This window comes from Stegastes partitus, unplaced genomic scaffold, assembly GCF_000690725.1.
Source record: "Stegastes partitus isolate 25-593 unplaced genomic scaffold, Stegastes_partitus-1.0.2 Scaffold9, whole genome shotgun sequence".
Lineage (NCBI taxonomy): Eukaryota > Metazoa > Chordata > Actinopteri > Pomacentridae > Stegastes > Stegastes partitus.
In genome coordinates this window covers 1212963-1227894 of record NW_007577740.1, presented here as the reverse complement: position 1 = coordinate 1227894, position 14932 = coordinate 1212963, and the positions used below count along the sequence as shown (strand labels likewise).

The 14932-nt window shown below is 40.2% G+C and overlaps 1 protein-coding gene across 1 annotated transcript; it reads left to right on the top strand.

The window, feature by feature from the left end:
• Positions 1-112: 112 nt before the first annotated feature.
• Positions 113-14527, top strand: rab15 (RAB15, member RAS oncogene family). The gene is made up of 7 exons (XM_008284680.1): positions 113-256; positions 9431-9491; positions 11668-11728; positions 12442-12519; positions 13107-13196; positions 14133-14198; positions 14366-14527. Exons 1-7 carry the CDS (start codon positions 133-135, stop codon positions 14525-14527), a joined length of 642 nt encoding a protein of 213 aa, XP_008282902.1. The 5' UTR covers positions 113-132.
• The last annotated feature ends 405 nt before the right edge of the window (positions 14528-14932 follow it).

The window sequence follows — 14932 nt, the reverse complement described above, 5'->3', positions numbered from 1 at the left end:
AAGAAGCAAAGCCAAAGCCTAATGCTGACCTTCTGAGCAGACATGGGCTGCAGGTGGGGAGGTATTGCTCATCATCCGTCGCTGAGTTAGCTGACTCTGGCTGCTATAGAATCCAACACTACGTCCAACACTATGGCTAAGCAGTACGATGTGCTCTTCCGACTCCTGCTTCTCGGAGATTCTGGGGTTGGAAAAACATGTTTGTTATGCAGATTCACGGACAACGAATTCCACCCGTCTCACATCTCCACCATTGGTAAGACACTGCTCTGCCAGCAGGACTTCCTTCTTCATTTTTTCCCTGCACTTGGTGTTAACTGGCTCTTCCATTTGTTTAAACGGTCTTCCATTGTTTTCTATTGATGTCATTTGCGCATCAGCCAGTCTTTATGGAAACTGAATTTTCAATGTGGATTCCATAAATTCGGTTGCAACAGGAATTGAAAAGGCTTTGCCATGATTGAATCAGAGTGGTGACTTCATATGGGAGAAAGAGTGTTACCTGTGCAGTGGTTGCATTGGTTGGAGAGTCCCTGAGGGGGGGAGAGCCAACACTTGGCAGCCATGCAGATGAGTTTACCAACTATCAGCACTTGCACCCACTGGCAGCCCAGTGCCACACAACAAATACACAGATTTTTGCATATGGGAGTCTATCCTTTAGTTGGCTCCATGAGGTTCCTGAACAAACTGATGAATGATTCCTGTTATTCCTGCTGATGTGGGCCACTGGACTGACTCCATATTCTTGTAAGATGAAATCTGATAAGGAGGGTTTTGGAAACATAAACTAAAAAAATAAATAAAAATAGGAACAGTACCAGCTAAATCTCAATTTACAGAATGAGTTTTGTTCAGGATGATTATTGCACAAATCAAATGTTCTGTGTTTACTTGACAAGGCCTTAACAGCTCCCTATCTATTTGCAGAAAAAAAACTTACAGCATCCATTTCTGCACTCGTGGATTTGTCACATCGGTAAAAGATGACTATTGACTCAGCAAAGCATAACTAGCTCCTGTCCTCAACACGGGTTGTGCAGTATTTCTACCTTCTCAGTTAGGATTCAGAGTGCAGACCATTACGGGCGCATTACCGTGCTTCACTTTGAGGTGTGGGAAATAAGGATGTACAGTGAGCTGTGGATTCCTCACATGCTGCAGTGGAGTCTCTTATCTCCTCTTCTGAGGCAACTGGGCCGTTTTTTTCTGGGTGTGTGTGTGTGTTTCCACTTAATAGAGATCTTCTCCCAGTCAGCTCCTATTTTGTGATCTGGGGAAAATATCTAATTTAAAATTTTCTGACAGATATTGCAGTTTAAAAGTCACGCTTCAGTTCACTATTTACCATGTAGCAGATTTAAAACATGTGATGTCAGACGTGCTGCAACATTCACCTTAACTGCAGCCTTTGCTGTTTGCAAATTGCTATTTCCCTTTTCAAATCAATAAATAATTTTAAATTGTGACAAACTGCTGTGACTGGAGGATGCAGAAAGAGTCTGTGGTTGTGTTGGATATGTGGGTCTTTAGTGAAAAGACGGAGCACATGTTGTACAAGTAAGATCAAGGCAATCAGTTATGAAACTGGTGGCAAGCCTTGAATTTATAGACAGATACTGGCAACAAGAATGTGACTGCACCACTATTTATTCATTTTAACAGGATTTTTAACTGTGTTTTTTTTTTGCTCCACTTGTGCATTTGCTTGGAAGCTTTTAGTAGTCAAATGAATGCCTTTGCAATTTTTTTTTTTTTTTTAGTGTTCGCCCTGCAAACACCCCACAGAAAACGAAGCTCAAAATCTATTTTGAGTCTCTATATGTGCTCATTACTCAAGCCTCATTATACAGAATTCTAAATGCCGGTGTTGTCTCACCTGCACCTGCCTGTTGTAATATATGCTCAATGCTTGCAAAGACTGCAGTATGCTATTTTAAGTCAAAGACCTATAGCGCTCTACAGGAAACTTCCGCCCTGTAGAGTGATGCTCACCCTGATCATTGCAAGCCTCTCTGTTGTCTCTTACAAGAAAAGTTCAACCTGTGCGCAGAAAAAAAAGATGAATGCAGTGATCTTTCTGCGCTTTTGTTGCCGTGTACCTAATGTATCACCATCGCAGCTGGATGCTGGCGCTGAGGTCCAGATACTCATACTGCACAGAATAATTGTGGGCAGCGGGTGGTGTCTGTAATCCTCGATGGGAGGCCTTTCACTGGCCTGCAATGATTAGAACTCCTCCTCAGATAAACAAGGTCCGCAAAGTCCAAAGAGAGAGCCAGGCAAGAGTGACCGCCATCAGTGCTCCCCTGTGGAGAATCACTGAATAATTTGCCAACCTTCACAGTGATAGACGGATATAAATTTTCCCCCCTGTCTCCCTCACGGGCAGCTCCATTATTCATCAGCTCCCTTCACTCCATTTTTGCTATTAATTATCAGAAAAAAAGGACATCTCACCTGTAATTTTTTTCTTCACCGCAAGCATCAGAGGATAAAAAGCTGATGAGTATCTTCTTTTACCTTCCGCTGTCACTCAAAAGAGCAAAACCCCTAAATTCCAGCACAAACAACTCCCAGCAAACAGAGTGAGGATGAGCAGATGGTGATGCAATGTGCAGATACCTGAACAGTAAACTCATATGTGTCTTTTGATTATTGTTGGTCTTTCATGGATCTTTATCAGCGGCTACATCAGCCTCCACTCTTGTAGGAAGACTTTTTGCTGGGATTTGTTTCTATTCGGTCACAGGAGCATTAGTGGTTGTCTGACACAGTTCCAGTTCATCTCAGAGGTGTGGGGAAGGGTTGAGGTCAGGGCTCTGTGCAAGGCCAGTTAAGTCCTTCCACACCAGAAAGCCATTTCTTTATGGATGTTGCATTGTCTACGCGGTGTTGTCATGTCGACATGAGGTCGCTCATTTGGAACTGACAGGCTTGGTTCAAATCATGAACAACAGCCTCAGACCAAAACTACACAAACCCGGTTGGACAGAGGTGTCCTGTGTCTCCAGAGCAGTTTATTCCTTCCCTTGTATTCATGTTTAACATGGTCTCTGAATAGTTTTGTGGCAAGTCAGTAAAAAACCTTGTCACTGACACAGATACACTATTTGTTTTCTATAAAATGCAAGCCTAAACAATAAAAACCCAACAAATCGACAGCAATTGAAGCAGGTGGAAATCTGATCTTAGATGAATGACTGGTGCCCCCTCACTTATTAAGGTGTCCCATTTTATTTTTACAGGTCACTGTGTTCTAGACTTGAGAGAGCATATTTCTTAGACTAAGCACAGCTGTAGAGATGATTTAGTAATGATCACACTGCTGAGTTTAATCTTCCTCACCGTTAACTCACAATCTCTTCACTGGACTCCTCGGAGCTCCTGGCTGTCAGAACACCTATAAAACATCAGCCTGGCCCTGCTGTATATATCATAGTTTAATAAGCAGCTGTCCTCATAGTGGAGATCCCAGTGGTGATATGATCACAACCTGGTCATACGCTCAGCTCACCGTTGCTTGACAAGCTCAGCAGTCTGACGCATCACAGCCACCACAGATGCTTATCCGGTTGTAAAGTGGTTATCAGTGGAACAAGAGTGATATCATAAATGTAGCTTTTCCTTGGCTTTCTAAGAACATGAAAGATGTGTTCTTTATTAACCCCCCTAAGGAGGCTATAGGTGTGGTACTGTCTGATTGTTTTTTCATTATAGTCACAGGATCTCTTCAAAACTGCTTTAGAGGTGCTGTGAACCGTGGCATCCTCAGGGTTGGAAAGTGGCTGCATGTCTTTCTCTTCGCATTTCTGGTCTTGTCTTTATTGTGTCTTTCTTATAAAGGCATGAAACAGACCCTAAACACAGGGGTTACACTCGGCCAGAGCCCCCCCCCCCGCCAGAGTTCAGCTCTGTCTCCTTTAGCATCACAGTATCACTAACTAACAACTTGTGAAAGGTGCTTTAGGTCACTGAGTGGCACTGAACAAACAAATGTAGAAATGTCACCTTCTGTTTGTTGACTTTATTAAATAGCAGCAGCATCCAGTCTGAACCATCAGTTAAATACAATACACAGCGTTCACAAATAAAACAAAAATAAAAATGTTCTGGCTTCTCTTAAGTACAATCTGACTGATTTGGTGAAAGAAATTTCATTTTGTGGTGCAATATGAAAAACTAAGATTAAGAAAATTCAGCTGCAACACGACTTTCCAGGAACTCAGCCCTTGTTACTCTGGTCAATCCACATTGGCAGAACACTGTGTACAGTGGTAATTAGAACTACCTTCTACTGAGTTGTCAATATTACTGTGAGCCCCGACCTCACCTGATAAGGACTTCCCTTCTGCACAAATCCTAGTTTAACCCCTGCCCAAGCAATTACATGTATCTAAATGTTTTTTCTTTTAAATATAGGCTATAGAACAACAAATCCAAATCAGTGTGAAGTAAAATTTTTCCACATTACTTTTAAATCAAATGTAAACTAAAACATGACCAGATTTTTATACTGATATGAGTTAAAAAATGATGTTGAAAAATTGTCCAATGCTAATTTTCATGGACTCCAACAACACTGCAAGACTCACAGTGAACTGCAAAGTTCAGAATCAGCGCAAAGCAACCAGCAGAGGGTCTTTGTGCTCCTGGTCAGCAGGAGGGTCTGGGGTGCTGAAGGCAACACAGGTGAGCTGAGATGAGGTGTTGCTTCAGTTGTAATGAGATTACTCCTCTTTGTCTCTACACTGCCAAAATTTCTATATATTTTTTTTATTTTTAAAAATCATAGTCTAAAGCCTCAACCAATGCCGAAGAACAGAACATTTTTTGAGGAAATTCATCATGTTTTTCACAACCTCTCCTAAAGCTTTATATAACTTTTGTTCTCTAGTTGTCCCCAAGACTTGCAACCAGATCTTGATCTGCCAAATCTGTGTAAAATGTTTTTTTTTTAAAGATATGTGCTCTACTGTTATACACGTGTTTTTCAAAAAAGTTGAACTTAAAGGTTTTGCGGGGGTTTTGGATCATGCAGTAAGGCAGCCTTGATAATGTTTTCTAGGTGGAGCACCCATTTGATCACAGTGCTCGCCTCCCTGCCTGCAAATGTTCCACCACAAGAATTCCACTTGTCAGTATTTTGAGTGAACACCAAACCCGCATTTGCTTAGCCCCACCAACGATGACAGTGATTGGTTTAAAGAAATATAAACCACAGCGTTTTTTCCTCTATGGCAGAAAGATAGTGTGGTGATTTTTTTATTTGTCACCATTCTTTCTGTATCTTTTTTCATCTGTGTTAAGTCTTAGCTATATTTTTCAGTTCCTGTGGAGCCATAAGGCAAACATGGCCAGAGGTCCAGAACGGAGAAGGTTCTATTGTTTACAGGTCATTGTATAAAGGTATTCATGCAGTTAGACTGACTGGAAATCACAGGGGAACTCAATTTTGTTTCCATGATCACAGGTTTTCTGACTTGCGTGTCAGTGATCACAGATGTACTCACTTTTGTGACACTGACTTTCTATTTTGGGGTGTGTTTTTACGATGTAGTCTTTCTAAAGAATCTGCTTTTTATTGTTCATTAGAGGAAATCCTGTGCTGTTCAGCAGCTCAATACTGCTCATTACTGAGAGGAGATACAATTCTGAATCACTTGACATTTAGGTGATTTCACTCACTTTCGTTGCATATTGTATATTTGTGATAAACTAACATCAGCTAAACTGATTGCTGGTCTTAGGTTCAGTCATCTTATGGACTAAAGTACGGACCCAGATATAAATGCTGTTAATTCTGGCCTCACCAAAATAACCACTTAGTTATTACACATGTTTAATTGTGTCTAGTAGGTTAATACAAAGCTTAATTGTTCACTTCAGATTGGTGACAACATTGCAATTGTTAAAAAGGTTCAGTCTTCGTCTTGCTGTGCCCTAAAGACAACAACTGTTGACAGTTTTGTCTGTCTTCTGCTAGTATTCATAGTCATGGGTGACAGAACCATCCCCCAGTGAATTAGTGTCAGTGCCAGAACATCCATCCATCCATCCATCCATCTATTAGCAGGCCTGTCACCACTACCTACAGCACGCTGACACGTCTCAGCGCCTAATCCGTCTTGCATAGTCAAACATAGCCATCCTTGTAATTAGTCGAGTCAATTTTGGGTGTGTTCTCATTAGTTTTTACATGGCTCTCACACTGCTGATTGTCAAATGCTGCCATGTTAAATTAACTGCTGTCTCTCACATTGTGCACGCTGCACGTGTCTCCATTGTCACAGTTGTCTGTGAAGGGAAGATGGGACCTGAAAACCTCCTTTTTTTTTTCAAGCTGTTCTTTAAGACTTAGGATTTTACATACACAAAAAATGACAATAGCTGAGTGCAAGGTTTGGTATTCAGTGAACATACGGTTAATACAAACATGTAGAAGTCACAGATACAGTTTGCTTCAGTTATCTTTACTTACTTTAACCAAAACAATAGACTCTCAGCACTGTCTCCTAGGAGGTCGTACGTTTCATATAAAACACAGTGCAATAAATCAAAACCTATCAAACGGGAAACAGTCTGTCAGTGAAATGTGTTGGTGTCTGGTGCAGACTTAGTTAGATTCTAGGTAGATAGAAAGACATCACAGTGTAGCATGTATGCACTTTCAGTCCTATAACTCTGAAACACTAGCATTCAGGATTTCCAACAAAATTCTTCAAGCAGCAAGTGAGACTTATGCTGTAATGATAAAAAAAAACAACTAAAATATCCGAATACCAGACCTTTAATAAGACCTTTACACCTTGGTAACCTCGTGTCTCTAGCATTCACTTGTTTGCACTCTGGTTTGCCCCTGTGGAGTCCACCTGCAGCGCACCTAGCTCGACAAAACAGCCTCATTTGGCTCAACTGTTATAAAACAATGGAAAGCAGTCAGATGGATGCCCATACTACTGATTTGTTTAACAGCTGGAGGCAGACAGTGTGGGCTGAAGCATTGTTTAGTTTTCTCAAAAATAGAACTCACTGACTGCTGATTTTCCACATATCCAGTTTGTGTAGGTATCATGATTTTGTGGACTGTAAAGATGGAGAATCCATTAGTCTGTATCTGCACTTTAAAATGTTCCAATTTGCATGAGTAAATTCTAACCAGAGCTCATTACATTGCTACTACAGTGGGACGATAACACAGGAAGACAGCCCCCTTTTTGAAAAGTCTCCTCTCTTGTCTCAAGCCTCAGGCAAGGCAAGCCACTGACTGTTGTGCTGACCTTTCACTCGGTCTTGCTCTGAATGCTCTCTAGTCAAAGGCAAAGTCAAAGGCTGAATTATAGCTCAAATGAGGCCTCATGCTGTCGCGCCGGAGCACTTCAGCCTCCGAGGAGTCTCCGCTTGACTCCAGCTTGTTCTTTGCAAACGTACAGTCTGAATCTTAGCGAGGCCAGCTATACTACATCTGTCAGCTGTTTCCTTCTGTCAGCCTCTTGAAATATAAACCTTGCAGAAATGAAGCTCTAAAAACCACAAACAGCAGGTCTTCCAGTTATGTGAATTGATTAGACTCTTTAGTTTTTTCTCTGAGTGTGATGCCGACTGTGACATGCGGTTTTCGGGTGTCAGGTTAATTGGGATGAGCTGTTAATTGATTTTGCAGGAAATGTAGTGGTCTATAGGAGCCAGAGTTTGCATTTTATTGACCTAAATGCATTAGTTTGAGAGGATAGATGGAGAAAAGAGACAAGAAAAAAAATTAAAAAGAGAGTTCAATGTCAAAAATCTGATTGGGATTTCTTCTAATTTGGCTCTGATGCAGCTGCCTCTCTCTATCTGTTGTCTCCACTGTGGGATCTCTAGCAGTGTCCCGTCCACAGCTCTGTCTGGTTATCCGACTGGTTGTATGTCACAAGCAACAGGCAGTCAACAGTCAGGGATAAACTCTGGAAACTTCTCCTTTGTTTAGGCCTCTGAACTCCAAGCAGTTTCTGGGTTCATGTTTCTTTATTGCGGCTCCATTTTTCACTGCAACATAAAGTAAAGAAAACAACAAAGGTTTCACTTCTTTACTTACCTGTTTAACAAAAAAAAAATAAAAAATGTAACAATCTGGAGTCAACATGTGCAACGTTTTGCCAGGTTTCCACAGATGTTACCAATACTTGGAAAAAATATGGAAAAAAGAACAATGGTGAACATAAGAAAGACATTTTACTGTTTACTTTGCATCCATACTGTCCCACTGTCTGCTTTTTGTAAACACAGCCTGCAGTTATACCTAAAAAAAAAAAGTCATGGCTTCCTGGTAGAGCTAAGGAGCACATTTTTTTTTTTTCTCCAAGAGGGGTAAACATATGTTCACATTGTAAACAAAGACATTTCAATGAAGTTTTGTGTTGGAATTTGTCTTATTCTACATTTGAATCCAAAGGGCTGCTAAACTGCCTTTCATTGTTGTTAACACTGACAATAAAGATCTATACTAAATGTATGTTAGCTTTAAATATCAGTTATTGGTCTTCTTCACTATTAATAAACCATATTGGTCAACCTCTGTCATAGACTGACTGTAGCTGTTGTTTCTTATTGTTGTCATTGGGATTAGCTGTACAGAAGCATCTCCTCCTACCATGTAGCACAATATATCTGGGAGAGGGGGAAATTTAAACTCCTGACCACAGTCTTTCTGAAATCTTGGCTGCAGCATTCAGTGGTATTAGTACCATTTATTATTCTTTATAGAGAATTACAAGCCCTCCTCTCCCAACCTGACAGGAATACATTCCTCAGGAATTAGTCAATGCTTAGATTTAGTTTTTATCATAGCAATGCAAAACAAACAAACTCCCTCGGTATATGTATTGGCCTTCAGAAATGCCCAGTCCATGATAGAAATATAAAACTGGCTGTGATTTTCTGTGAACAGTATTACACTCAGCCATCAGAGATAGATCAGAGATCAGTGAAGCATGAGCGGCTTCTTACTTAACCCCTTCACATCTCGGCCCTCCTTTCTTCGTTTCTTCTATGTGGTGTTATGCAGAGCTCAGCCTCCCCCCCACCTGCCCCCGCCCCCTTTTACCTCCCATCCAATCGATGCACCGAGAGGAACTAAATGAGGACTTGGCTCGCTGAATCATTAGCTCGATCTTTTAACAGGCTGATTATACCGGGGTGATGCAGCTCTCATTGTGTTCTATGATGTTTCCAAGCTGGAGTAGATACTGGTGAACTCGTGTCTGTAGAAGACGTGTTGGGTTAATTGATTTCAGTCACTTACAGAGTGGAAAGAACACTCGTCTCTGAGAACATTCAAAGCGTTTAGCCTTTGCTCAGCCCTCTCTGGATCTGGAGAAATATTGAATAAATCAAGAGCTCCTCTGTGAATGTAATATAGCATTTCCTGACCATGTCTTTTCTCTCACAGGAGTTGACTTCAAAATGAAGACACTAGTAATAGATGGTATCAAAGTACGGATACAAATATGGTAAGAAACGAGACACAATGTTGGAAGGCCTTGTGCATGACAATAACAATACTCGTATGTTAGTCAATGTTATTCGAGCACTATTTAGGCTGTGTTGTCTTTATTATATCCAGGTAATTTGGGATTTTAGCAAACTGCAGGATATTGTATTGCCAAATGTGGTCACTGATTGTATTATGATTCCAGTTGTTTTAGTTTTGGCCAAAAAAATATTCACACTTTAATTAAGGAGCCCAGAGTTTGTGTCTTGCCATGTATCTGCAATTGAAGTTGTCTTTATAAAGCAGAGTTATGACTTTTTTCTAAACCTAGCCAAAGGTACGAAACACTGATATTATTGAAAAAAAGAAATTTAGAGTGTGTACGTTTTTATATTTTTTAAAAAGCATCCAGTATCAACTTTCAGTCTGGCAGTAAAATGAAAAGACCAAGGCTAGGACTTTATAAATAGCTACATTTTCTTTCCAGTTACATTTAGGTGAAACATGTATGAAGAGCTTTGAGGTTATGTTTGGGGTTGAACGTTGGTTTAAAAAAACATCCACAGTCCTTTCTGTTGACTGCAACAAAAGCACTTCGGTTAAAGTTAGGGAAAGACCAGATCACTGTGGACCTTCCTGTGTCAGAGCAGACCACAGTGTCCCAACATAACCATAAAAACATAGAATTATTCTGCAATTACCACAAGTGACTGGCATGAAAATCAAAGTCAAATCTAAAGAGCACATTTAAAAACAACAAGAGCTGAAGCACAACTAGAATTGCAGACATTAGAACACAATAAAACACAAGGATTAAAAGACAAATCCAAAAAAAAGGGAAAATGACAACAAAGTAATCATGCAAAAAGAGGTAGGTCTTCAGCAGCTACTTTTTGTTTTCTAACATTTAAGTACTGTTCCAGTGATTAGGAACAACCACTGTGAAGGCTCCATTGCCTCTATTTTTGTGTCTGCATCTCATAACATCCAAAAACTTCTGTTTTTTTGTCTATCTTGGTGTTATAAGCAGAGAGTAAAGATGGAAGAGTGGCGTTGATTCAGTTAAAAACCTCAACAACAAACAACAAAATCTTAAACTCAATCCTGAAACGCTTTATTTTTTCCTGTTGGAAGACGAGCAGCTACGTATAAAGAATTACGACAGTCTAACCGAGTTGTAATGAAGACATGAATAACTTTTAGTGTTTGGGAGACAGATGAACCTTCACCTTAGCTGAAAGTCTTCAGGGAAAAGAAGTTAGTTTTGACCACTGAGCTGACTTGTCTGTTAAACCTGAAGGAGCTGTCCAAGGGTTTTCAAAATATCATTTGTAAGAGCCAAGAGGGCTGTCATTGTCGTTGAAGAGGCCTGGTTGACCAAACATAACCATGTTAGTCTTATTTTCATTTAGACTGAGAAAATTTAGATCCAACCAGATTTTATTTGGGCTAAAAGGAGGATTGGGTCCAAAATGGAGCCTTGATGGTCCCCATTAATAAGCAGCTCTGCAGTCCATGTGAACTGAGAAGCTCTTTTTTGTCAGATATGACTTGAACTATTTAAGTACCTTTAATGTCAATGTGCTGTTCAAAATGCGAGATATTGCGCTGAAAGATTGGATATTTTGGCAGTAAAGACATTTTCTGTTACTGATGTGTTTTGCATATTTGTGACTTAAATATGTTAATATTCCCTTATCATGCTGAAGATTTCATACATTACAGTCATTATTACTTGTATGTAGTGGTCATTGATGGCATGGTGTTGTAAGATAGTTTTGCATTGGCTACACCCACATACACTAAACGCAAGGCACAGCATTATGAGCTCATGATTGTCGTAGAGTGAGCATCAATGCCAACACATTTTCTTGGAATACAAAATAGCAATTTTACAGTGGTCCATCCATTGAAAGTGGACTATGACATCCCTTACAAAACCCCCCAAGATGCATCATCACAAAGCGTAAAACAAAGCTGTCTTTCTTATTTCATGAGAAAGTGTAGCTTGTGAAATATATTATATTCATTGTGTTTTAGGTTTCTGGTCAGGTTTCTGAGCAGGCTGCACTGGGAGCGTGTGCAGTCATGACCTCAGAGTTTCTAGAATCCTGGTGACTGCCCTGCTTGTCGTTGTGTTATAATCTTACAAATGGTGAAATGTGCATTTTCCTGAATATTTGTTGTCTGTGCAGGGACACTGCAGGCCAGGAAAGATACCAGACCATCACTAAGCAGTACTACAGACGAGCACAGGTAGCTGACCTTAAGTCACCTCCACTGATTCTACTGTGACGTGTGTGATTTGCCTCATATTAATGTAATATTATTACCGCTGAAACTAATTTAAATCTAATTTCTTCCTGAAATTAGATTTGTTGCAGCTGCAAGAATAACTCATGCCTGATCCTCGGCACTACTTCAGTTACTTTTAAAGGGATCGTGCTTACATGTAGCATTTTAGAACAACACTGCATGAAGGTTTGATCTCACACCGGTGGTATTGTAAATGTATTGTTTCTTCCTTTTAAAAACAAGAGGATGTTGTGATTTTCCCTCCACAGCCACACACCACCACCACCACCACCACCACCACCCTGACATTGTTATCTATGAATTTTGCCTTTGCTTTGGGCACATAAATGGGTTAAAATGGCTAAAAGTGAATTGTCTATTTACCAGAAACTGGTAATGAAATTAGAGGACAAGTGTCTTGTTCCAGTTATGTGCTATAAAACAGTTCAGTGGATTTCCCATCCAGCCTGTGGCTTACAATGTAAAATACACTGCTGGTAGAGGCAGCCAATTTTCCAAGTGGTAGTCTGGTTTGCTTGCAGGAATCATATTAATGTTTCCAATTTTATCTACTTAAAAAAAAAAAAGTTCCTATCAAGGTTCAAGAACATTTTTTAAACATGACTCTCTATGGTGCTTTAAAGTATGCTCGTTGTTTTCAAATCTCTCTTTAGGGAATCTTCCTGGTGTATGATATCACGAGTGAGCGATCTTTCCAGCACATCATGAAATGGGCCAGTGATGTGGATGAGGTGAGTCACTGAGACTGTGGATTTAAGATAAATCAGACACATTGGAAATCAACAAACATTTTTTCCAGATTGTAGAAAGGACCAAACTAATAAATCAGCTGCCTTTGCAGAGGCCTCGGGTTGGACAAAGAACAGATGCCTGACATGGTGTGATGCTCTGTTTATTATGTTTCATCGTCATTTCAAATATATGTCATCATATTTTAAAATGTGGAGTCAGAAATATCGGAAAGATATTTTTCCTCTTGCACTTACTTTTTCTGTTGGCTTTGAGTCTTCATAAAGCTCCCTTGTCTGCCTCACTTCCCCCTGTCATTTCCCAGATGATTCTATTCTTTTAATTTAGTCATTATGGGCCTAATTTCCTCTATGGGTCTGTCCGAATATATTCTCTATTGATCTTGGCATGCTCCCCACTTACTTTTAATCTAGGTCTCATTTCCTGAACACTGTCTCTCCTGTGTTTTCTCCCCTCTGTCGTCTCTTGACATTCGAAATCGCTCTCTCCCTTATCTCATTAATTTTGTTTTCTATTCCTCTTCCTTATCTGTAAATATCCCTTCATATCCACATGACAACCCCTGCAGTACGCTCCTGACAAGGTCCAGAAGATTCTCGTGGGGAATAAGTCGGATGAGGTGGACAAGAGGCAGGTGGCCACGGAGCAAGGAATCAAGGTGGGTCAGTGGCCGGCATTATTCTCTAACTACATCGCAAAGGATTATTAGACGGGAATAACTACACATACAGTATCCAACAGCAGTGAGTACACGTCTGTGCAATATTATTTAAATGTCAAATGATTCATAAATTGTACCACCTCCTAATAATTGCATTATTTCTAAGTTGAGCAGCGGAGTATTTCCTCTTATGAATAAAACAAACACTTTGAAAGGACGACACTGAAAAAATACAGAGCGACAAAAGTGAATATAGCTGTGATCAGTGAAACTAAATTGACCATATCTCTAATTAGTCTAACAGCATAACCATGGTTGTTAAATGAGCTGTAAACACCAGAACATTCTCGGTTTTAGATGTATTTGCTGTGTCTATCTGCATGTCAGCATCATGGAAAATGGAATTGCCAGAGGAACTGAAAAATCAGATTGTGAGTCTTCACAACGGTGATAAAATATACAGAAAGATTAGTGCAAAAGGTGTTGGGAAGATTTGTAGACGGCACTGTGAGTGCATGTAGACATACCAAAATACTGACTGACAAGATTGCAATTCCATTTCCATACGGTTTGGGGAAAACGCATTTTACCCTTTTGACCTTTTCATTGGAGTTCTGGGCCCTGTGGATTCTGTGGATCTCAATCCAACATGAGTTTCTAGTCCTAAAATGAGCTCTAAGGTCCCTGATGCACCAATTTGATCTGTGAGGACAAGACTAACTACTGCTTCACCTCCTGTTGCCTGACATTTCCCATTAAAAGCTGCACTTGAACATGTAATTCCATCTGAAAGCCAGCAGACACTCATAAACCCATATTCTACACCTGCGTGAGAGGAAATAAGTAGTCAGTAAGCTGTGCTCCGAATTCAAAACAAAAAGCCTTTCTTGTGTTGTTGAAATCCTGTTGTTGTCACTGTTGTCTGTCCTCCAGCTTGCCAAGGCTTATGGAATGGACTTCTTTGAGACAAGTGCCTTCACCAACCACAATATAACAGAGGTGAGGTCTGAAGACTTGCTGTTCAGAAGGAACTCATGACATTCTATGACCATGTTTAGAAAAGTAGCAAGATCAAATCAACGCATGCCATAATTACAATATGCATTCAACAGAAATGACTCGATCTCTCATCTTGTTCTTCTCCTGTGGCTGTGTTTCCTTCCAAGACTTTTACACGACTGGCTGAACAGGTGCTGGCAGCCAATAAAAAGGACCTGGATCTGCTCCGGATGTCCATTAATGATGAGCTTAATCTTGCTGCTCTGGAGGAGGAGGAGGGACTCTGTGACGGTGCGGCTGGTGACCAGCGCAAAGGCTGCTGGTGTTAAAGAAACTACATGAATTTTAATGAAACATATGTCACCGCCACACACTTTGCACACTCTTGGAAAAATGTGTCTCATTTTGTTTTAGCCTGAAATAAAGAGGCACAACTAGCTACAGTTTTGAACACAGCTCTGTCCCTCGGTTTTATGGAGCAATGCCAGAAATGCTAAAAAATAAAAATAGAAAAAAATCAGTTTGACAGCAGTTTCAAGGATAAAAGGAGAAACATTTTGCCACAAAATGCCAAGTGTGTGGTGATTTAACCAACTGAAGATTTTCCCTCATTGGAACAGAATGTTTGTAGTCTAATTTATGAATTCCTGCTCAATTCAGTGTGTCTTTGATGTGACAAAATGCAATTCATGTCCACTACAAATTTTACAGTGAACAGGAAACTTCCAGGAGAA

What these genes read in the sequence shown, in the direction of transcription:
- rab15 (XM_008284680.1), top strand. Translation starts at nt 133, where the DNA reads ATGGCTAAGCAGTACGATGTGCTCTTCCGACTCCTGCTTCTCGGAGAT. An exon ending in AGTACTACAGACGAGCACAG is followed by an intron (nt 11,729 to 12,441) that starts GTAGCTGACCTT and finishes ATCTCTCTTTAG; the next exon opens with GGAATCTTCCTGGTGTATGA. An exon ending in CCAACCACAATATAACAGAG is followed by an intron (nt 14,199 to 14,365) that starts GTGAGGTCTGAA and finishes TTTCCTTCCAAG; the next exon opens with ACTTTTACACGACTGGCTGA.